The sequence below is a fragment of the Lissotriton helveticus genome, chromosome 9 (assembly GCF_964261635.1).
Source record: "Lissotriton helveticus chromosome 9, aLisHel1.1, whole genome shotgun sequence".
Lineage (NCBI taxonomy): Eukaryota > Metazoa > Chordata > Amphibia > Caudata > Salamandridae > Lissotriton > Lissotriton helveticus.
The window spans coordinates 485,850,095-485,874,432 of NC_136070.1; the positions used below are offsets into that span (position 1 = coordinate 485,850,095).

General features: G+C 43.6%; 1 protein-coding gene across 1 annotated transcript in view; it reads right to left on the bottom strand.

Moving 5' to 3' along the window:
* The window catches only part of SYNE2 (spectrin repeat containing nuclear envelope protein 2), a 1,843,566-nt gene that overhangs the window by 1,067,620 nt on the left and 751,608 nt on the right, over positions 1–24,338 (bottom strand). Inside the window, exon 55 of the mRNA XM_078660317.1 lies at positions 21,492–21,758. Within this exon, the coding sequence (XP_078516443.1) occupies positions 21,492–21,758 (267 nt within the window). The remainder of the gene's footprint in view (positions 1–21,491; positions 21,759–24,338) is intronic.

The window sequence follows — 24,338 nt, forward strand, 5'->3', positions numbered from 1 at the left end:
AAATCCTTTCAAGCCTCTTGCAGACTCAACCATCCAGATATAGATATATAAATATATTACTGTGTAGTTATAATTAGGTCCAGTTTCCATAGGAAATTTATCTTTTGGCTTGATAATAACTTTGGCGCTATTTAATGAATCTTCAAAAACTTTTACAAAAATGGTCAAAGTCTCCATAGTGACATGCAAACCCCCCAAGATCTGTGGCAGGGATAACTGTAGACTATTTACTAAAATGTAATCATTGATATAACACACTGGCATTTTATATTAAACCTTAAGCGTACCTCAGACTTTGTGACAGGAATTTTCTCTTGAGCCTCAGTTACTATTTCTGAAATCGCTGAAATACCCTTTTTTCTAGAGGCTTCATGAGAAAAATCAAGTTTTGTTGTGAAGGTGCTTCCCCATTGAACTGTTTCTGTTCCAGCCTTGATCATTTGCTGAACTGATACAGCAGTGTCTTGTCTGATCTGTCTTCTTCCTTACTGACATTCTACATTCTACACTATCAGTTTCAGTTTCAAAATGCTTTATTCGGTTTGTACAAGTACAACCATATAGCAACATTCATGGATACAATTGAAGTTACTTTTATAAAAGATTAAAGAATGATGAAACTTGCTAACAATTACATTAAATCAGCCAATCAAGTTAAAACCAAAAATAGAAAATAATCACTAAATGTAGCATCAATTTAAACATAAGGTGCAAAGCATGCCAAAGGCGATAGTACTAAACAAGAAACCTATGCTGGACGTAAAGTGCAGTAATATGTGCAAAATGCAAAATTTGGACATAGTATTTTAGCAGCAATTGAGCAAATAAGTACAAAGCATATCACATTAGTATACCATAGAATCACTTATATGTAGCAGCCGTTTTAAGCGTTTGATGCAGAGCATGCAAGTAAGATGGTACTAGACAAAAGGCCTATGCTGGGCATAAAGTGCAATAGTATGTGCAAAATATACAAAAAGTTGAACATTGTATTTAGCAGAAATTTTGAAGTCTAGTGCAAAACAGGCTAATTGAGGTAGTACAAGTCAAAGAGAGGCCTAAGCTGAGCATAAAGTGCAATAGTATGTGCAAAATATGCAATGTGCAATAGTATGTGCAAAATGTGCAATGTCTATAAAATCTCTTACGTATTTTAGCAGCAATTATGTACAAAAAGCATGAGTCCAGAGAGGTACAGAACCAAGGGAACAATCGATACCCGGATATAAAAACATAATAATAACCAAAGTTCGTGTATAAGAGAAATGCAAAAGGTTTGGCAATAGCTCACAGTTGGTCAATAAGTGTCTTTCCCAACGGAGATCATATAATAATTGATTTCCTGTGCCCGATGCATTTGAGAACATAAGTGGCTACGCGGTAACACACATTTGGGGACGACAGGTCAAACAACAGTTGCATTGCAGCTCTTATATCACACGTACTATATTCTAAAAATAGTTGCTTTAGGTAAAACTTTCTAAAACCAGTATAAAAATTACAAAGTAGTAAAAAGTGGTAGATACTCTGTTTCGATTTCCCATCGCATGGGCACGGGCAAGACCCCGGCTTCTTTACAGTAGGGAAGGCCACCAGATGGTGGACTATACCCAGCCTCAGGCGTGCCAGAACAAAGCGATGGGAGTTAATACTGACAAATGTAAGATATGATGAGAGTCCTGTGCTTAAATTGTATTCCAGATACAATTTAAAAGTACTTTGTGTAACATACCCCTTCATTCTAATCCCTTTTGCATGATCCATATAGATGGATTTAAGGTCACGCTTCGATAAAACTGATTCTGTTGGGGTGTCTTTAAAAATATCTTGACCAAAAAGGGAATTATACCAGTGAAAAATGTGTTTTAGCCAAGGGATTTTTAAGTGCTGGTCCAATTTAATACAGTCTAAAATTATTTCCTGGGTAAACTTGGTTTCATTTTTGGCCCAAATGGATCGCCAGAGGGAGAGGGGACGAAGTGCAATCAAGTCTGTGGCTTGGTGTATGCCCAGCTCCCTATGAATGATTTCGTTGGAGGCTGAAGCAGGAAGACATAATAAGCGTTTAAGATACTTGTTTTCTTCCTGCTGAATGGAGAGGGCGATCTGCGAGTTATATCCCCATATCCCTGCTCCGTATAGAGCAGAGGACATACACCTGGAGTTATAAATAGAAATCATCTCCCTTATTCTACGCCCCCCTAATTTGGAAGCGAATCTGAAGATGCAGTTTGTATTTCTAATCATCTTCATGCCTATACAGGATTGCTCGTTTACCCATCTCCCATCCCCTGAGAAGGTAATACCTAAGTAACAAAAATGTTGCACAGACTCAAGTTTATCCCCATCAAGGAAGAATGACTTACTTTTCTTTAATTTCTTCCCACAGGTCATAGTCATAGTCTTGCCCTTATTGATTTTAAGTTTTCTTCCCTTAATAAAAACATTAAATTTATCAATTAGCTTTTGGAGACCGTTCGCGGTCCTGGAAATCAGAACCGCGTCGTCCGCGTATAAGAGGACGGGTATTTGTTTACCATTTATCATAGGGGCATCAGCAAAAGACTCTTGTAGCGACTGGTCGACCTGGTTTATAAAAAGGGAGAACAGCAAGGGTGCGAGAACGCACCCTTGCCTAATCCCTCTACCTATTTTAAAAAAGGGGGTGCATTCTCCGTTTGGTCCGAATCTAACTTTACTTCATAAGCTGCTATACATTCTGGCCAGCAAATGTATGATTTCGGGGGGTGCGCCCATAGCAAGTAATGTTGGCCAGAGCAGTGTGTGTTCCACTAGATCAAATGCTGAGCTTAGATCGGCAAAGCACATGAACAAATTCCCTTCCTTTGCTTTTGTGTACTTGCCGATAATAAGCTCAAGGTTCACACACTGCTCCATGGTTCCTATGCCCCTACGGAACCCGTACTGGATTGGTGACAGGACATTATAATCATCGACCCAGGACTCTAATCTTCCCAGAAGCACGCGACTCAGTATTTTTAGTGACGAGTCCAAAAGGGAAATTGGGCGATAATTACGTGCTTCAGCCCTTGAACCTTTTTTAAAAAGTGGCACCAGTATAGATTGACCCCATGAGGTAGGTAATTCATCCTCAATAGCAGCATTGAAATAGCGTGTTAAAATAGGGGCCCATAAATCAATCTTGGATTTAAAAAAGTCCACAGGAACCCCATCTGGGCCCGGGGCTTTCCCCCCCTTGCTTTTCTCTATCGCATCCCGCACCTCATTTAAAGATACAGAAAACAATAATTTCTCCCATTTAAAATTGATTGGCATTACGGTTAAAACATTAGGATCTAAAACCAAAGTACAATCGAAAGAACAATCAGAGTTAAAAATCCCAGTGAAGTGAGTAATCCAGTCTTGACAGCTGACATGCGAAGTAAGTTCGGGAATGTTGTCGTTCTTTAAGAACGGGCTGTTTACAGTGTCCCAGAAGAGTTTGTGGTCTTTTGTTTCTGCAGCCTGGTCTAATTTGGCCCATGCCTCGTCCTGTAATTCTCTCTTCCGAGTGGCTAGTGCGATTTTGTAATTGCAACGCTCTTCCCTTATCTTACAGGGGTCTCTCGGTTTGGCATCTAGCGAAATTTTTAGCCTTTTTAGTGACTGGGCACAATTATCATCAAACCACACTGTTTTGACTTTTCTTGACTCCCGTGATTTGCATGTCAATAATTTCTCGACGGTTTGTGTAATGATTAGAAATTTAGACAGCAAAGTTTCTGAGCATGGTGTTGGGGATAGACAATACTCCACTTCTCCATAGCAGTTAGTAATTACATTGGTGACAATTTTGGCAGGGTCAACTTTTGTCCATTTCACCCTCATCCCATTTGGCCTTCCTACGGAGATGTTCTGAATAGGTTGACCATAGGAGTTCCTTTTTGACCCCCAGCCCAATAATTCGACAGATACACTGTTGTGGTCACTGACCGTTTGTTCGATTACCCAAACATTTATATATGTTGCAGAGCCGGATACGATGATGTGGTCTATAAAGGATTGGCTATTCCTTCCATGGAATGTTGGACATCTAACATTGTTTGCATTCATGTTGCATTCAAGAAGTTCCAGATCATATTTAGCCAGTAGGTTATTCAAGGCACTGCCTAGGATGTTGTGCGGAAAATGATTGAAAACACATGTAGTTTCCCGACCTGAATATTCCTCTCTATGACCACAAGCCCCTTTAAGTGCGTAAGTGCACGTTTTGATGTTGAAATCTCCGACCCATAGGATTACAGCTGGTTTGGAGGAGCTTAATAACATTGCATCGATGGCCTGCTCGATATCAGAGATAAACAACCCCTGTCTGTGGCCAACAATGTTGTTATAAAAGTTCACAATTATTAAGTCTTTAAGTCCGTTATGGGCCACACGCAAAACAGAGGCATAGTCTCCCAAAACTGCATGGTTACTGACCCAGAACTCGGTCAGTGTTGTGGATAGCAGGGTCACTAATCCCCCCTTGGCTCGGCCAGCCTGCAAAGCCACAGCCAGCACGCTGAAGGAGGTATATCCCTCGACATATACTTCAGCTCTGTCCCAGGTTTCTTGTAGGCATATGATGTCATAGCCTTGCTTAAGAAAGTCATCCCATGCGGGTGTATTTACCTTGGAAGCTAGGCCCGCTATGTTCCACGTGATAACCCTCAATGAACTTTCCCTGCATGCATGAGGTGGAATAATTTCTGTTGTGGTTGGCGGTGGTATTTGGTCGCCTAGGTGGTTTACAACAGTACAGGTGCTGTTAACTATCATAGACAGTTCATTAGGGCTGATTATGAGGTTCTCTATGGGAGGTTCATTTACAGGAGGGATTTCAACCGGGCAGGTGCAAGTAATATTGACTGTCATGGTTAGATTGTTTGGACTTAGGGCAGGATTGTCTATATGAGATTCACTTTCACTTTCTCCAACAAGTGTATCCAGGAGTCAGGCGTTTTCATCGAGGGAGTTGAACACCTGGAATCTGTTTGATGTTGGAACAGCGAATTGACCATAGATGTTATTTCCCAACCCAATTGTATTGTGGTAATTGAGGTAGTTGGGGTTAGGCATTCTGTACAGTTCCATAGGTGGTTGTGGAACATGCTGATTGCTAAAAACATGAGGGGTCAAGGGGTACGAAGGATACCCAGCTAATTGTAAGGGTGCCTGCTGTGCAGGTGGATAAGGTGTATTAATTGCTCTAGGATGTTTAAAATTCTGCACCGGAGTCTTAAGCCCCACCAGATTTCTATAAAAGTAATCCAAAGGGAACAGGGTTGTGTTATAGTCATTGTTAGAAGGAATGGGCGCGTTCAGGATGGAGTCTCGTGCCCATTCAGTAGTTTTGTAATTTATAATTACACAATCCCCGTTTATTTCCTTTTTACTGGGGCCCACCCACCCTACCCTTTGGGTAGAAATAATCTGGCCTGCACCACTTAAGGGGAAACCACAATTATGGACAAGCCAGTGTAAAATTTTGTTTTTGAGGGTTTCGCTATTTTCGAATTGGGAGGGTTTGAGTTTTGGTACATTGGCAAGAATTGCTACCAAAGGCCTGCTTTCTGGTGGAAGATTGATCACGGCAGGGATAATATTATTATAGTAACTATGCGCCGGTGGGTTCCTACTTACTGGGGTATAGACCTTGGGTACCTCCCCATTTACTCTGTGAGAGGTAGATGAGGATGGGCCGTTGGTGACGCCACTTTGTACATTTGAGGTTTTACCGGTAGGTGCTGGAGGATTCGTATTTCTCACAGGTTGGGCCTGTGGTTTAGATACAATATGGCCAGTCGTATTTGCCTTATTCACGGTTGGTACATTTGGGATGGGTTGGGTAGTTTGTGCAATTTGTGGGCCTAGGTGTTCAAGGATATCTAATTTCGCTAGGCCCAGTTTTTCCAGGTTTTCCACCTTTTTACCTATTTGCTCGAGTTTGTCATTTAGGGGGGCAATGAGGAGTTTCATAGCATCCATGATTTGGACCAGTATGGGCTCCATGTTAAGTGCAGGTCCTGGATTTGGCGCCAGTTGTACACTTCCATTAGATTGTTCTGTGGGGGGTGTTGGTGAAATGATCTTCTTCCTTTTGCCCTTATGTTTCATACAACCCCTAAATGGGACCTGTAATTTCCTAATATGAGTGCGTCTGGTTCTACGATGGACAATGCCCCGGTTGGTTCTACTATTGTCGCTGCTATTATTAACTAGATCTATTGTTTGCATAGTGTCTGCGTTGTCGCAGTTAAGCAATGATGCACTAAGCGCAATACTAGGGCCCAGTTCCTCGGGTGATATAACATTGGTCTGTAGATTGGGAGTTAGGGACAGACGACTGTCCCTATCTTGGGGTGTAGTGGGGGATATGGGGATATCTTCTGTGGGTGGGGGCACAGTTCCTGGAAGGCCTGTGTAAGATTGCATCAGAATGGAGTCGTTTGATAACGCTGTCATGTTAATGTTATATGCAGTGTCAACAGGTTGTGGTGTGCGGTGAATTAGACATGCGCTAGGTGGTAGAGACAATCGTCTCTCAGTGTTTTCAATAGCATTTGCTACCACTACGATTGTCTGTTGAAGCATGCGATCAATAGCAGTTAGCGTAGGTAGTGGTGTTTTAGTTTGAGCGGTGGACCTTGCAACCGAACGTGTATTAATAGGCGTTTTTTTAACCATGTTCTTAGTGGTGGGTTTAGAAGCAGTTGGAGCCATTTGCAATATGTATTAAATCACACAACGTATTACCTTGGTGGTCACTGCGAAATTGGCCAGGGGGTAGTGCCCAGCCCAGTCTCCTCAGGCCTCTGAGGGCCGCAGAGGGCCCGCCCTTTGCCCGGGCTTAGCCCCGGGCACAGCCCCGGGCACGGCCCCGCGCGCGTTCCCGCGACGCGGGAAGGCCGGCCCCTTAAGCAGCGCCTCCGGGCGCCAAGCCTCTACGCGACTTCCGCTCGCGTCGCGGAGGCTGCTGGGAGTTGGAGTCTCTACTCCCCCTGCTCGGCTGCAGGCCCGGTGGTGGAGGGCTGCAGCGGGGGGAGGAGACAGCAGGCAGCAGGCGCGGTGGAGGAGGCACTGGGTCCCCGTTCAATGGTCCCTGGGCGCTAGCAGACAGGCTGATGAATGGTCCGGCGTGCAGGTAGGCTGAGGTGATGTGACCGACACCCGCTCCCCAGCAAAGCCGGCCCCTTAAGCAGCGCCTCCGGGCGCCAAGCCTCTACGCGACTTCCGCTCACGTCGCGGAGGCTGCTGGGAGTTGGAGTCTCTACTCCCCCTGCTCGGCTGCAGGCCCGGTGGTGGAGGGCTGCAGCGGGGGGAGGAGACAGCAGGCAGCAGGCGCGGTGGAGGAGGCACTGGGTCCCCGTTCAATGGTCCCTGGGCGCTAGCAGACAGGCTGATGAATGGTCCGGCGTGCAGGTAGGCTGAGGTGATGTGACCGACACCCGCTCCCCAGCAAAGCCGGCCCCTTAAGCAGCGCCTCCGGGCGCCAAGCCTCTACGCGACTTCCGCTCGCGTCGCGGAGGCTGCTGGGAGTTGGAGTCTCTACTCCCCCTGCTCGGCTGCAGGCCCGGTGGTGGAGGGCTGCAGCGGGGGGAGGAGACAGCAGGCAGCAGGCGCGGTGGAGGAGGCACTGGGTCCCCGTTCAATGGTCCCTGGGCGCTAGCAGACAGGCTGATGAATGGTCCGGCGTGCAGGTAGGCTGAGGTGATGTGACCGACACCCGCTCCCCAGCAAAGCTGGCCCCTTAAGCAGCGCCTCCGGGCGCCAAGCCTCTACGCGACTTCCGCTCGCGTCGCGGAGGCTGCTGGGAGTTGGAGTCTCTACTCCCCCTGCTCGGCTGCAGGCCCGGTGGTGGAGGGCTGCAGCGGGGGGAGGAGACAGCAGGCAGCAGGCGCGGTGGAGGAGGCACTGGGTCCCCGTTCAATGGTCCCTGGGCGCTAGCAGACAGGCTGATGAATGGTCCGGCGTGCAGGTAGGCTGAGGTGATGTGACCGACATTCTACACTATCAAATAGGAACACATTGAACTTGTCAAAAGGACATAACTTAAAATGTACAAAGCATGTAAAATAGGTTTGATAATGGGGGCGGGTATTTCTTATGCTCATTCTGAGTGAATGCCCACCCATATTTGCTAGTAGGCAGGGTAACCTTCTCTGTGGTATTGTAAAATGAATTTACAAGAAGAATTCTAAGTGTAGACATGAGGTTGAATGCACATTTTACCTTTATAGAGACTCTGATTTTAGATTCTTGCCCATTGAAAATGAGAGGAGTCACTTATTAGTAAGATATAATGAGGATCCTTCTCTGTGACTGACAGAACACTTACAGTTGCCAGATGAGGTATGCTGGTAGGCCCAAGTGCAATGTGTTTGTGTAGTCCAGTTGGGAGAGAACTGTGGCAAAAACTACCATTTTGTGGACTTATCAAGAGAGGAGGGGAAATATTTTTTGTAGAGGCTTGATGATCCACATACATTTGGTGGCAATTGAGGGAATTTAGGTCTTAAAAGAAAGGATGTTGTCGAAGATGACTCCCAGGTTTATTGCTGCCGGAGGGCGAAGAGGTGGAGTTGGGCCATCTTTGGGTCAAGCGCTGACCAACCCAGATTAGGTTTAGATCTTAATAGTATCATTTCTGTTTCTTATGAACTGCATTGTATTTGGCTTTCTCTGAGCAAGTCTAAGACAGCTTTCCTGCAGTTTGAGAAGGAATACTTGTGGGTGTCGGAGAGTTGCTCTCATAGGAAAAGACCAACTGAGTGTCATCAGCATTAGAAGCTATAGTGATGCCGCATTACTCCAACAGGGTGGCCAAGGGAGACATATAAACATTAAATTGAGTTGGGCTGACAGAGGAACCCTAGGGTATCCCACATTTCAGAGGTTTGGTTTTGGAGAGATGAGGTTTTGTCCAGTGGTGCTGTTTCAATGCTGTGTTGTCATCGGAAGCTCAATTGGGAGGGATGCAGAAGATGACTGGATTTCCAAAATTCTGAACGTTGTTTGCTTACTGTAGATTACAGACTTTTTGTAGCTTCAGGAAGGTGGGATATAGGTATAAAGTTAGATAGGATTTTTGTGTCTGCAGAGGGTTCCTACAGTAGCGGATGGCTCTAGCTTGTTTCCATATCGGGGGATTTATAAGGTGCATCAAGCTTTTTACCAGTCGCAAAACTTTGCGACTGGTAAAAAGCCATTTCCAATGCATCAAACCTAAAGTTTAGCAATTACCTATTCTGCGAATGCATTTGCGATTTCCTAAATGCAATGCATGAAGCATTTTAAAAGTGCGACTTTGCATTAAGGATTCGCAAATTCCCTACACATTCAAGTTGATGGTAATTTGCAAATGTGTAGAAAAATGCACAAAATTGCATTTTTCAAAGTACCATGAATGAATGAATGAATGAAAGGAATCTTTTAACGCGCAACTTAGCCCAAGGGCATCAAGGCGCCTAAGCAGGTCATGTAATGTGTAGTCACCGGTGAAGTCCTTACAGATACACTTCAGAAAAAAGCCAGGTTCTCATTGCTTTACGGAACAGAGCAAGCGAGGGTTGCCCAAGGAGTTCGGGGGGGAGAGAGTTCCATAACCTGGGAACAACTGTGGAGAATGCTCTGCCTCCCCATTTGGCTTTTACAAACCTAGGAACCTCCAGAAGATTTTTATTAGAGGAGGGAAGGGATCGACTAGGAGAGTAGAGGTGAACAAGTGACCTGAGACCCTCAGCACCTGTACCGTAGGAGGCCCCATGGGCAAGACAAAGAATCTTAAAAGAGATCCTGGACTGAATAGGAAGCCAATGTAGGCTTCTCCGGGCTGCCGAGGCCGAGGCAAGTCTGGGGAGGTTAAGAACCATCTTTGCCGCCGCGTTCTGGACCATCTGGAGATGATGGATAAGACTCTTATTTATGCCCACATAGAGGGCATTACAGTAGTCCAGTCTTGAGTAAACTAATGCCACAGTGGCCTGTTTCCGGGCCTCAGGAGAGAGATAGTGGGCAATCTTTCTAAGAACCCTGATAATGCCACAGCAGGTGGAGACAGTCCTACTGACCTGACGGTCAAACGAGAGTGCGGTATCCATCAGCACCCCTAAGTTCTTAGCAAACTGACGAGGGAGGGGGGCAGTCCCCGAGAGAGGCCAGCCACCAGTCATTTGACCAAATATCCTGACTGCCCACAAAGATCAACACCTCCGTTTTCTCCCCGTTCAGTTTCAAGAAGTTCTGTACCATCCACTGAGACACAGCCTCCATGCAGTTCTTGAAATTCCGGGCAGAGTCCTTCACAGGCTGCGAGAGGGAGACCATTATTTGAGTGTCATCAGCGTACGACAGTACTTCAAGCCCAAAAGATCTAGCTACCCTGGAAAGTGGGGCCACATAGATGTTAAATAATGTAGGGCTCAATGAAGAGCCCTGTGGGACCCCACAATGCACAGGCTTAGGGGCAGAAAGAAACTTACCCAGCTTCACTCTCTGTTCCCTTTCATTCAGAAAGGAAGCCAGGAGGCTCATAGCAGGACCTCCGACCCCTATATCCCTGAGGCTAGTGACCAGAATAGATGGGGATAGGGTGTCAAAAGCCGCCGTCAGGTCTAACAGGACCAGAAAAGTGGTATGGCCCTCATCGACCTGGGAGCGGATGTTGTTAACAATTGGCGTGAGAGTGGTCCCAGTACAATGAGATCTCCTAAAGCCATGCTGGGAGACATCAAGGAGGGACAAGTCCCCAAGAAAGGAACTAAGGTGCCAATTAAGATGAGATTCCAACATCTTTGCAGGGGCAGGAAGAAGAGAGATGGGGCGGAGGTTTTTCAAAACCCCTGGATCCAATGTGGGCTTCTTAAGAAGGGGCTTAACAACTGCCATCTTACATGAAGAGGGGAACACTCCCTTTGAGATCGCACGATTCATGACATTCATAAGAGGGGGAATAACCACATCCCGACAAGCCTTCAGAACTTTAAGCGGGCAAGTATCTAAGGGGGAGCCCGATTTGGTGTTATCCAGGAGCTGAGTCATCAGCTCAGGAGTAAGAAAGGGGAAGGACAAAAAACTTGGGGGATGTCCACCAGACGGGCTCCAAACTCTAGAAGGAGCAAAATTGTCAGGAGGGATCATGCCAAGATTTAGGGATTCAAGAGAGCTATGAATATCTACGATCTTTGAGTGGAAAAAGATCGAGATATTATCACACAACTCCTGAGATTCCACTATCGAGTCAACTCCCTGAGGAGACGATAGGGAATCTATGATTTTAAAAAGGTCTCTGGGAGAGTTAAGGGAAGCAGTAATCTTGGAAAAATAAGCCCTCTTTTCCTCCACAATAGCTAGTTTATAATCCTTTAATCTGAGTTTATGTTGTTCCTTCTCTGAGGGATCCAACTGAGCCCTCCAGAGCCTCTCCTGTTTCCGACACCCTTGTCTCAGCAGCCTAACTCTGTCCGAGAACTAGGGGGCCGAAGGGTTCTTTCTCGCAGAGTAGTGTTGTTTAAAGGGGGCCACGATATCCAGAGCCCGTGAAATGGTGCTTGCGAGTTCAAGGGCGGCAGAGTTGGCATCCTGGAATTCAGCGGGCGTCAATTTATTAAAAAAAGGAAAGAGAACGTCGTTATTAATAGCTTTAAGGTTCCTTCTGAGTTCCCACTTCTTGCCGTCCGGGAGAGAAGGGGGAGCATCCTGAAATGACAGGTCTAGTGGAACGGCCAAATGATCGGACCAGGCTAGGGGGACCGGAGGGCCCACCTTCAGCCTGGGGCCATTGGAGAAAACACTGTCAAGTGTATGCCCAGCCAGGTGGGTGGGACCTGCCACCAACTGAGTCAGACCACAGGAATCCAGAGTGTCCAGGAGGATCTGGGTATCTCTGGACCCCATATTTTCCAAATGGAAATCAAAATCGCCCAGGAGAGTGATATTGGGCCTCTCTACAAATGGCTCTAGGAGCTTGATCAGATCCTGGCTAAAAGAAGATCTAGGGCCCGGCTGTCTGTAAAACAGGAGGCCGGAGAAAGAGACACAAGGGGTGGAGTTGATGGAAAAATACAAAGCCTGAAAAGAGTCAGAAGGAGTGGACAGCAACTCAGTACGGCATATGAGAGAATCCTTGTATAGAATTCCTATTCCTCCTCCTCGACGACCAGTTCTATCCATCCTGGCTAGGGTATACCCAGTGGGAATAGCATCTATCAAATCCGGTCCCGAGGAATCAGATGCCCAGGTCTCTGTAATAAACACCCACGTGGGTTTTCTGGCTGAGACAAAATCCCTGAAAGCAATGTTGTTTTTTATTAAGGACCTGGCGTTAATGAGAAACCCCCTTTCAGTCATTATGTTGGGGGAGGGCTTAGGAGTGCCAAAACTCGGCTGTGCCTTCTGGGAGTTCACATTTACGGAAACACTGCTTAAACATCCACAACCCTTCCTAACAGAGAAAGCCTCAGGGGCAAAAGTATGGTAGCCGGGCTTAGCTAAAGGCTTCAGCACAAGCAGCATTGTCTAGAATAGCATAAACCCACTTGTGTACCAGCAATGGCCAGCCCAGCCTCCCAGGCCCCAGGCGCGAACTCAGCGTGGACGGGCGCAGACGGGCTGGACTTAAGCGCGACTTCGGCGCGCGCCCGCTGCACGCGTCCGCTGAGCACGGAAGAAGTCATGAGGACTAAATAGGGCGGCGCCAGGAGGAGAGGCTAGTGCATGACCCTGGGTCTACAATCAGCGAGAGACCAACAATATGTGCCGGCGCCCTCCACAACAAGCGGGAAAACCCGTGGTGGAACGGGGCGCTGGTGAAAAGTGACGAGTGCAGCGAGCCTTATTACAAGGTGAGTGAGTGCAAAGAGCAAGTATTTTAAAAATTATACAAATAAAACAATCCGGTTAAAAGAGCAAAGTGCAATCAGTCAGTACATTACAGCATTATAGACCGCTAAGCACAGGGCAGGTCATGAGGACTAAATAGGGCGGCACCAGGAGGAGAGGCTAGCGCGTGACCCTGGGTCTACAATCAGCGAGAGACCAACAATATAGACCGGCGCCCTCCACAACAAGCGGGAAAACCCGTGGTGGAACGGGGCGCTGGCGAAAAGTGACGAGTGCAGCGAGCCTTGTTACAAGGTGAGTGAGTGCAAAAAGCAAGTATTTAAAAAAATTCTACAAATAAAACAATCCGGTTAAAAGAGCAGAGTAAAGTGCAATCAGTCAGTACATTACAGCATCATAGACCGCTAAGCAGAGGGCAGGTCATGAGGACTAAATAGGGCGGCACCAGGAGGAGAGGCTAGCGCGTGACCCTGGGTCTCCAATCAGCGAGAGACCAACAATCTGTGCCGGCGCCCTCCACAACAAGCGGGAAAACCTGTGGTGGAACGGGGCACTGGCGAAAAGTGACGAGTGCAACGAGCCTTATTACAAGGTGAGTGAGTGCAAAGAGCAAGTATTTTAAAAATTATACAAATAAAACAATCCGTTTAAAAGAGCAGAGTAAAGTGCAATCAGTCAGTACATTACAGTACATTACAGCATCAGTCAGTCAGTACATTACAGCGCCATGTGGTGCGTACACATGCCCCTATGGCATGTGTGTGTGCCACATGTGAACACTTATCTTTTTTGGGGGTGCATCAAGGGGGGGGCCTTATGCCACCTAGCACCCTTGCAATTGCATTTGTAATTTGCAATTACCTATTTGGTTATCGCAAATAGCGAATTCTTTACCGTTCATTCCTATGGGCTTTTAGGCCCAAGGGAATAAATGGAAATGCATTCCCTAATAGAGAATTGCAATTTGCAATTCGCTATTAGGGATGTGTAGGAATCGCTATATATTTTGCGATTCCTACATGCATAAGGAATTCTGACTCCTAAATAGCGATTCCTTAAAATTCACTATTAAGAAATCGCGATTCCCTATCTTGATGCATGTGCCCCAAAGATTTTTCACTGACTCAGGTGAAATCAGCTGGTTCCGAAATTGTGATTTACTTGTTTGTGTGCTTATTCATTGAGAAGTTTGATATAGCATGTGAAAGACAACACAGAGCTTACATAGAACACTGTGCTTACAGAAAGCATTATAGGCATTATTGCGAGTGGCATAGAATTCTGAGGTTTGACTACAAATATCTAGAGGACCGGTTGGAATATAAATATACAAATAAGTTGAGACCAAAAGAACGGAGAATACTTGTAAAAAAGATCTGCATCCTCGGCATAAAAATGGAAAGCTCCAATCTTCAAAGAAGAGTGGAGGAAGCTAGAGGGACAAGGGAAGAAAGTAATGATTTATCAAGAATTGTTTTAGTTTGATACTGAAAAGTCTACTGATATCTTCAACTTCTTGGTCAGGTACGGGGAGTGATCAGAATGTGTGAGTTCATGTACTAAGCAAACAAGTTTGTGTGCAGAGTCACCCTCAGTATAGAGCTATTCCAGATGCACAGTACAGAAATAATTGTATCAAAGTGGTTTGCCCCTGAAATGAGGCAGCAGTTGCGTGCAGTTGGGGAGGACATGGTGTATTTTTAAAATGCCAGAGAGGGTGGAATTTCCTTGATCTAATCTGAAGAGGACCACGATTTGGACTACCTCCTTGAGAACCTGTTCCACAATAAATGTTCTAATCCTCCAGATATGTCTAAATTACTAATTAGCATTTCTGGCCATGCTCTTGCTGTATTTGTGAAGGCTTTGGCCCTAATATAATGAGGGCTATAAAAGCCATGTACGTCGATCCAGTAGCAAGAATTCAGTTAATGGGTGGTAGCTCAGAGGAAATTGTCATCTCTCGGGGGACCCGACAGGGGTGCCCCTGTTCGCCAATTTTATTTGCCCTGTACATTGACCCTCTGGTCAGAAGGATTTTAGACTGGGAGAGTATTAAGCCAGTGGTGTGCAAAGGGTGTGAGACAAAATTGATGCCTTATGCAGATGATTTGGCCATAATTACATCAGAGCCAGAGTCGGCCATGGCTGCTCTCAAAGGGATTACTACGGAATTTGGTCACTACTCAGAGTAGCACCTTAATGAATCAAAGACCCAGATAATTTGCTCAAATAATATTTTTAAGCGGGATGTTAGATATTTGGATTCAGCCGTATATCTGGGGGTTAGGATTAGCTCTACTATTGATTCAATCGTTAAAGAACATTTTCCGCCTTTGCTTAAGTCAATCACGGTAGAGTTAAAAAGAATATATTGTATACACTTGTCTACAATAGATAGAGTTAATATCCTCAAGATGACCATGTTCCCCAAAATATTGTACCTCCTTCGTACTATTCCGCTGGTGGTGGGAGAGGATGTGCTGAAATCTATTGAGGCAGTCTTTGCGAACTTTATCTGGCAATATGGGAAAATTAGACGGTCTCTGAAATATCTCTCACTTCCGTTGGACAAGGGGGTGTTAGTGGCTCCTAACATTAGATTTTATCTTATGGCCTGTCTCTTTAGTCAGATGGCTATATTGTTAGGCTGTGCATCAAATGTGGCTGAGTCCTTTTTAGGGAATAGATATCCCCCTTCTATTTTTGAATTGCTTTTAGGTAAGGAAGCTGTTGGAGTTCTGCTGCGTAAAACTGACAGACGCTACAATAATAAAAAACGGTATAAAGTATTGGATAGTGCCTGGAAGGTCTGGAAATGTATCCAGAAATATTTGGCAATCCCAAAGTTTCATTTTTATACTTCACTTTGGAATTCTAGTTTGTTCCCTCATTTTAGCACTGATAGGCTATGGAGATCGTGGGGGGGATCAAGGAATTAGAAGAATGGGGATCCGTTTGGTGGAAATACGCTGATGAGTTTAAATGAGATTCCGCGAGAATATGGAATATCAGCTAATCAAGGCTTTAAATTCCTACAAATACACCAGACGCTATCAAGGATCAGACCTTGTATTATTCCAGGGGGTAAAATTAATGCGCTTGAGTATGTTTTGGGTAGGGACAGTAAAATTAATTTGATCTATAAAGTACTAATCTCAACACTCCAAAATGATTTCGGTAAAACTGAAACTGTGTGGATGTTGAAATTAGGGGACTCGGATGCAGACCTGGATAAGGCGCTGCAACTAGCTGGGAAATGGTTCCGCTCTACGAATCTGAGAGCCCAACATTATAAGACGGTATTGAACTTATATTGTACACCAGCTAAGTTATACGGGTGGGGTAAGAGGGAAGATAATAAATGTCCAAGATGCTCTAAGGGTTCTGCTAATCTCGTCCACATGTTTTATCATTGTAATAAGTTATCCGAGATTTTTATTAATATTCAGAAATTTTGGAAGGGGCTGCTAGGTATTAAGATCAACCTATCCCCTACCCTATTGATTTTAGGGCACGATAGTAACTTAAATTTGAACAAAGAAGAAGAAGTGTTTGTTTTCATGTGCGTGGCGATCCTCCGGATCATTTTGGCGGTTGAAAGGATAGTACCATCCCCTCCTTCCAGATGTGGCTCTCTCGTTTGCTTGGGATTCATAATATTGAGTCTGTCCTATATACGGGTAGAGGTAGGAGAATGAGAGAAGTAGGGCAGAATATCTGGGGCCCGCTTAAAAAAAATGGAGAGAGTCCTGCTTATAGAGCAAGGCTGGGATACTCTGCTGTGCTATTTGGTTTTATTTGTTCCGCTCTTTGATCATGATGAATTTATGTACTTAGCCTCCCCCTTTTGTAACTTCTTGTTGTAACCCCTGACCACTGTTTACATATTTGTAAATTTTTGTAATATGAATCTATGTCTGTTTTATAAATTTGTGATTACTGTATAATGTTATTATTGTATTGTATTAATGATGAATTTCACCAGGTATATGATAAAAATATTTAACAAAAAAAAGGAATATGAATATACAAATAAGTTGAGACCAAAAGAACGGAGAATACTTTTAAAAAAGATCTGCATCCTCGGCACAAAAATGAAAAGATCCAAACTTCAAAGAAGAGTGGAGGCAGCTAGAGGGACAAGAGAAGAAAGTAATGATTTATCAATAATTGTTTCAGTTTGATACTGAAAAGTCTACTGATATTTTCAACTTCTTGGTCAGGTACAGGGGTGATCAGAATGTGTGAGTTCATGTACTAAGCAAACAAGTTTGTGTGCAGAGTCCCCCTCAGTATAGAGCTATTCCAGATGCACAGTACAGAAATAATTGTATCAAAGTGGTTTGTCCCTGAAATAACACAGCAGATGTGTGCAGTTGGAGAGGACATGGTGTATTTTTAAAATGCCAGAGATGGTGGAAGTTCCTTGATCTAATCTGAAGAGGACCACGACTTGGACTACCTCCTTGAGAACCTGTTGCACAATAAATGTTCTAATCCTCCAGATATGTCTAAATTACTAATTACCATTTCTGGCCATGCTGTTGATGTATTTGTGAAGATTTTGTCTATTGTCAATAATTAAAGCAATCGATTTTGAATTTTCAGTAATAGTTCAAGAACATTTAAAGATCAATGCATTTTAGCCAACTTTGGCATGGACTGGAGAAAGACTACAGAAAAACAGGTACCAATCAGTATTGCCAGGAATCAACTTAAGATGATGTGTGGTCATCCAAGATAATATAATATCTAGAGTTATGATTGAAGAGAACATTTTGTGCAGAACATTTGGGGTAAACAAGAACAATAATGTAACATGTCAATATGTCAAAACCATGTTAACCAACCCGAATGGTGCATGATCTGCATATTTCAGATCAGTGAGGAGTTCCCTGAGTATTTTGATGGATGCTTTCAAGAAGAATTCTGAGACATTTTATTTCCATTATATAAAGGGGTACACTTTTATTTTGGATGCATGTGGTTGGCACCAACACTCATTTTTGATGACTGGGAATATTTGTAATCATCAGACTTCGCCTCAGAGGATGAGAGAGAAAGCCAGAAAAAGGAGAAACAAAGAAGGTAGAAAATGGTGATGAATGGAAAAAACACAGGAGAAAAGGATATGCCATAGTGAAAAAAGAGCTGAAAAGGGAAAGGTGGTGGAAGAAAGAGAGATGAGATGGAATCAGAGATAGGCAGCATTTGTGCTCAACAAATGTGGCATTCAGCACAGAGAGGTCAAGAAAGAACTGTCCCTTATAGGGGCATATTTACAAGAAACTTTCCGAGCGCAGAGCTGCGCCAAATTTGCAGCGCCACGATCTGACCGTTTCAAAACGCAGTGATGCACCCTATTCACAAGAATCCATCGTGCGCCTGTGATTTTTCTAGCTCTGGCGTTAAATTTGGCTGTCTAGTGTCAATGCCGGCCCCCTTGCACCATATTGCAAGGGTTCATGCATTACAGGGAATGATTATTTATGGAACTCCCTTACCCCGGCGATTCGCGCCCTTAGGGATCTACTTTCTTTCCGTCGAGCAGTAAAAACTTTTTTGTTTTCTTAAATTTTCCCTGCTCTGTTCTGTCCAGTTGTGTTTTGTTGCTACCTTGTCGGGCGCCAGGACGCTCCTTCGCTGGAGCATCTGTGCGCCTAATAAATGAGCCTAACATAACATAACATAACATGTGCAGGATGGGACACCTTCCTGCACATCAACAATCAATAATGGCATTTTGCTCTTTCTACGGTTGCCGCAGAACGCAGCACACATAGAAAAAGCAAACTAGAGGAGAAATAAAAGTACTTGCCTGAGATTTACACCTCCTTCTAAATCTGGGGAAGCGTCAAAAACAATGTGTTTCGCGGTGGAATGCCCACAGCAGCATCCATTGCACGCCTCTTTCATGCTGATTGATGCGTGTAAAGGGCCAGATTTACAAGGTGGCGTTAAGACACAAAAAGTTGTAATGGCACATTGCAATATAACAGGGAGTGTCTAGTAAGGCAAAGCCAGTGGTTAAAATATCAGATAAATACTTTATCATTTACCTATCAATTACATTGTCTCTCTCTTCACAGATGCCTATTTCTCTTAGCAATGACAGCGAGGATCAAATGCTGGATATCACACAAGGGGGTGGGCACTTCCTGAGAAATTATACAAAACAATATGCATTTGCCAGCCTGATTTGCCATATTGTGTGTTATTCATTTCTCAAGTCCATGTTGTCTTTGTATTATGATATAGAGTGGAAATGTTACTGTTTGTCTTTAGATTCTTCTTGAGAAATCTCATGCTCTGTTGTGATGGAGGTCTCAGGGCTCTGATTTAATTTTCCCTGTTTCAATGTTTCATTTTCAGCTTGAATTATCTCTTGATCTTCTAAAGGAGCTGATCCCTCTATGGGAAGAATATTCTCTAATTTTTCCTCCCTGGTGCTTACAGACACCTGCAGTATTTCCAAGGTCACAGTTATTTAACTCTACAGTACCTGTCTTGATTCAAAACAAATACACAAGTCAGATTGAACTTGTGAAATGAATGTAACACAGTATGACAGAAAATATAAGGTAAAATCACTGTCATCTTTATTTATTAAGGAGGGTCCTGCTGAATGAAATACTGTTTGCAAAACCAGGCTAAATATCTTTTTTTGTTTAAAACAGTCCATCAGATAGACAGATCCACCTCCAGATGCACCTTTAAAATAGAATTTAGAATTCATTAATAGATGGTCACTTTAAAGACCTTTAACTCACGGTACTGGGACGTCTTTCACACTAACCATGCACTTATAAATCTTTTGTTGGCCATTAATTTTAGCATACTCAAATATTGGCATCAAGAGTTCTGTGAATTCCTAAAAGTACACTACTGGCAGTGAACACCTTAAAGATTTGTGACACCTGATTATGTATAGTCCAGGAAGGTTTATCCCATATATAGTAATTAAGTAAAAGTTATTTTGGAAAATGCATTCCATAAAACTTACAAACAATAAAACAATGATTTAAAAGCAATGTTTACAAAATTGTTAAGATGAATTGGGATCACCATAAGACCTAACATAACATAATTCTCTTTAGAAACAATAACATCACAAGATGGCTCTCTATAAAAAGTTATAAAAAGAGGAGTTGGTCCAGTAACCCCACCTAAAAAATGGAATCAGATATGCGCAAACGAGGCGATCTGTATAAGCAGCTCATTTTGGCCTGAGCTAGAGTTTAAGACCTTTAGCTTTCCTTATTAATTCGCCCATAAATAAAAATTTGCTTAGAGCAAAGACAATGTAAATAGTTGTGCTGCCTTTTAAGATTGTCATTGTCTCCTGGTATCTCCGAAAGCCATAATACAAACAGAGACAGCATATCCATTTCCCTCTAGGCTTTGTGAATGATGGGCAGAAAAATAATACATGGTGTATGGTTTCATTTGTAGCTAGCCAGCACATAGGGCAAATGGATGAGGGAACAAAGCTCCTGTTCGAATTCCATAGGGCAGTAAATGAGCCCAGCTCCAGTGTATCCTAGCACACTTTTAGATGTAAGGTTTTTGCTAGTTGCTGGAGCAGGAGGTCAAGAAAGATTTCATAAAATAGGCAGGTCTTAATAGATAAAAATTAATCTGTCAGCCTACCAAGTGAGGAACGGTGAAGAAGACTAGTGTATATATACTCGCAGTAGTGTTTTTTGGCAGCAACATAAAAGAAGCCTCCAACGAGGCAGGATCTGACCAAAAGGATCCAAGGTCCAATTTTTCAAACCATCGGTGGACTTGTTTGAACCAGGGAAAAGTCAGGGCTTTGTCAAGGACCAACAATTCCTCGACAGCCATCCCGTATGCCCTCAACTCTTCCGTGCTCAAGAGCATCACCCAATACAAAAGGGGCCTTAGTCTGGCTACTTCTCCCACTGTTTTAATATTGAAATGATAAAACATCGGTATTAAGGGAGTGCTCCATGGGAGATGGAGTAGTGAGGGGACAACGTTGTTTTCGCTTATTGTGCCAGCATCTAGATTAGCATATCCCCAAAGTTCTGTTCCTTACAACGTGGCTGATTGAGCCTTTAGTTTGTAGAGTTCAAGAGCCGGGAGTAGGGCTCTCGATGTTGCTCCCTGGAACCTCCTGTATTCTGCTGAGGCCTTGTGTTGAGCCACAACCCTTCTTTTCTCTATGTGTGTAGACCACAACAATTTACTTTCGAGCATTATGCCCAGATACTCGAATCTAGATACTCACCACAGGTTTTCATTTAGAGATAGCTTGTTTAAATGCTTTGTGTGGTCTAACATTCACAAATTTGGTTTTTGAGATGTTGAGCTCAATGCCCTTAGCTAGACAAAAAGCGTTAAAATTTGTCAATAGCTGCTGGAGGCCCATCGGGGTCTTGGAGATTAAAAGGGTGTCATCGGCGAATACAGCACCCTCGCCCCTTCCAGTTTAGGTGCACCTATAGTCTCTAGGGAGAGAGCTTCCACTTGTTGTTAATATAAAGGGAAAAAAGGGCAGGAGCCAGGACACATCCTTGCCTCACTGTGCTGGCAATTGGAATTCTGTCAGTTAATTGCCCATATATACACTAATGTATCAATTGATAGATTCATAATTTATAGTTAAACTTTCAGCTTACCTGAGATATTGTGCAAGGCATTTCCTCTTGGGCATCAGAGAATACTGGAGAAACAGCTGACAACGCCTCTCTCCCTGAAGAACTATCCTCTCCAAATTCTTCATCATGAGAAAACTCGAGTTTTGTTTTGATGAGTTTTCCCCATTGAATTGTTTCCACACCAGTCTTAATCATTTTCTGGACTGATGAAGCAGTATCTTGATTAGCTGATTCTTCGGAGGGCAGCTTTTTTTCTGTCCTGTCCTCCTTTTTACTGACAGACAACACCTGTAATTTGTATATAGATAGAAATAATTGAGGATCTGTATGGTAATGTTTTCCACTCTAAACCATTACACAAGGGCAACATGAACTTAAGAAATTAATAGCACACAACATGACAATTCAGGTTGGTAAATGGTAAATTTTAAATTTAGTATTTTTTTCCCAGTAAATGCACCACCCCTGTATGGTATTTGGCGTGGCATCCTCTCTGTTATTGGTAAGAGAAATAGGCATCCATCATGGCAGACACAATGTTATTGGTAAATCAATGATGGGGTATTGATCTGATATTTAACCCACTGGCTTTGAACTGCTAGACGCTGTCCTATTTGTAATTTTATGCAATTAGGAGTATCACTATTTAGTGAAATATTCCAAAGATACAGCCACTCACCTCAATGAATACCCTAATGACAAACATGAGGTAACATTTTCTTAGTGATAGATGGTGTTCGCTGCTTCAAAAACAACGCTGTAACAACATGCTGGATTGTTCAGCAGCTTACCAATCTCCTTGGCATAAGGCAAGTCTCTCTTGCCTTTGCTACTTCAATGAGAATGAGTGACAAGGAGGGTTAAGAGCAGTTGGGAATTGCTGGTTGAAGTGGTAGGATACAGTCTATATTTTGAATGGTTGAAGAGGGTAGGACCGTAGGCGTTCTTTACCTGAGCAGTGGTAGCGGTGTTGGGAAAGAAGCTAAGTATTCAGTGTGGTGGGAAACTGGATTCTGGATGCTAAATTTGAGCAGTGGTTGCAGATGTGGCCCACCCCACTCTTTTTTGAGGAGCAGCACTTATTTTTCCTCAAACGAATTTCATACAGAGTGAAACAGAGGAAAATGCTTGAGGATGAAAGAAGGAGGAAAAGAAACATGGAAAATTTGACAAAAGGAGAAAGCAAGGATGAAAAAGAACCTGCAGAATGAGATAAGGAGGCGAGGCAGAGGGCGTGTCATGGTGGATTTAAGAGACATGGGGTGGAATCAAGACAATGCAGACTTAGTGTTTGGCACCCTGGCCTTCAATAGTGCCGGTCACTGCCCCCTGAATAAAAGTTTAGGCCCAACACTTGCTCTTTTACAAATTAAACAATGTAGTGCACCACAATAGTTGTTTTAGATAACAGTGCATTTGGCAATTTTTGTATAGGATAAGAAGGTACGGTATCACATGGCTTTTTGGTTTGTTATGGAGGTTTGGATGGTCAGAAAGATTCTTGTTGGACAGGAAGCATTTCAAATCAGTCTTACATGACACATGATAAAGAAATGACTGAGAGAGGTGATAATCAAATTACATGAAAGGGGCACATTTAGTCCCTGGAAAGACACTGAGGTCGGTGAAGAAGAGTAAAATCTCTTAGGCTGAGACCAGGGTGAAATCTATTAAACTGACATAAAACATGACAGTTGAAGCCCATTCTCTGTTTTGGGTGACAGTGCAGGGAAATTAACTATGGCACTGGTAGTTTAGAACAAGAGATATGCTTTGGACTGGCACTAAATGAAGTTGTCCCTCCTGTACATAATCAAAATATTGATATAAGAAATTTACATCACTTTTCTACCTCGAATGTGCTACTGGGAATTTTCTCTGCAGTGTCACTCTCTGTTTCAGAATTAGTCAGCATCACATTGCTCACTAAAAAATCCTTCTTTTCAAGTCATTGAAGAGAAATCTCAGGTTTTTCTGCAACAGAGGGACACGTTCTCTGTTCCAAGCTTCCTTGTTTAATTGTTTCCTTTTCAAACTCAATCTTTCCCTGAGCTGCTTTAAGGGTGTCTTGTTCAGCCAACTTTTCTGAGGATCTGACCTTCTCTGACATTTCTTCTTTCTTGCTCACAGCTGCCTTATTGAGGCCCTTTTAAGATGGTATTTAAGTCATAAGTCATAGAGATTTATTAAGTGCACATTTCACCCATGGGTCTGAGAGCGCTAGCGAAAAACTCAGATGGCAGGCAGAAGAGACGACTGACAAAAGGATGCAGGCGGTCAAAAAAACAATATTCTTAGCCTCCTGTGGAACTGCTTATGATCCGTAAACATGCGGAGCTGCAGTGGGAGTTTGTTCCAAAAAGCAGGAGCCAAATGAGAAAAGGATCTTCTGCCATTTCTATCAGTACAAATCCTAAGGTAAGTGACCGGAGCTTCCGGTTAGGTTTGTACCAGTTGAGTTTTTTGGCAAGGTAGCTTGGCCCGTTTCCAAACATAGTCCTATGTACCAAACAAATAACTTTGAAGCTGATTCTTTTCCTGATGGGAAGCCAATGAAGAGCTCTCAGACTAGGTGCAGACGGGGACCGTGATGGGAAATTGAGCTTTTAGAGCAGGTTCAAATTACATGACTAGATTATTTCTAAAATACTGCACATCCAAAAACTTTGTTCCACTACTTCTTTGCTGGTATATGGCCCAAGATTTTGGAGAAAAAGCACAGGGCTCGAACCCTCTCAGTCATTATGCCCAGAGTTGGAACAACCTCGCACTTGCCCTCTGGGTCGAACCTAACCATCTATTTTTCCTCAAGGAACTTTTTTGTAATTTTATTATGCTCTTGTTTTGATTTTTTATAGTGCCAGGACA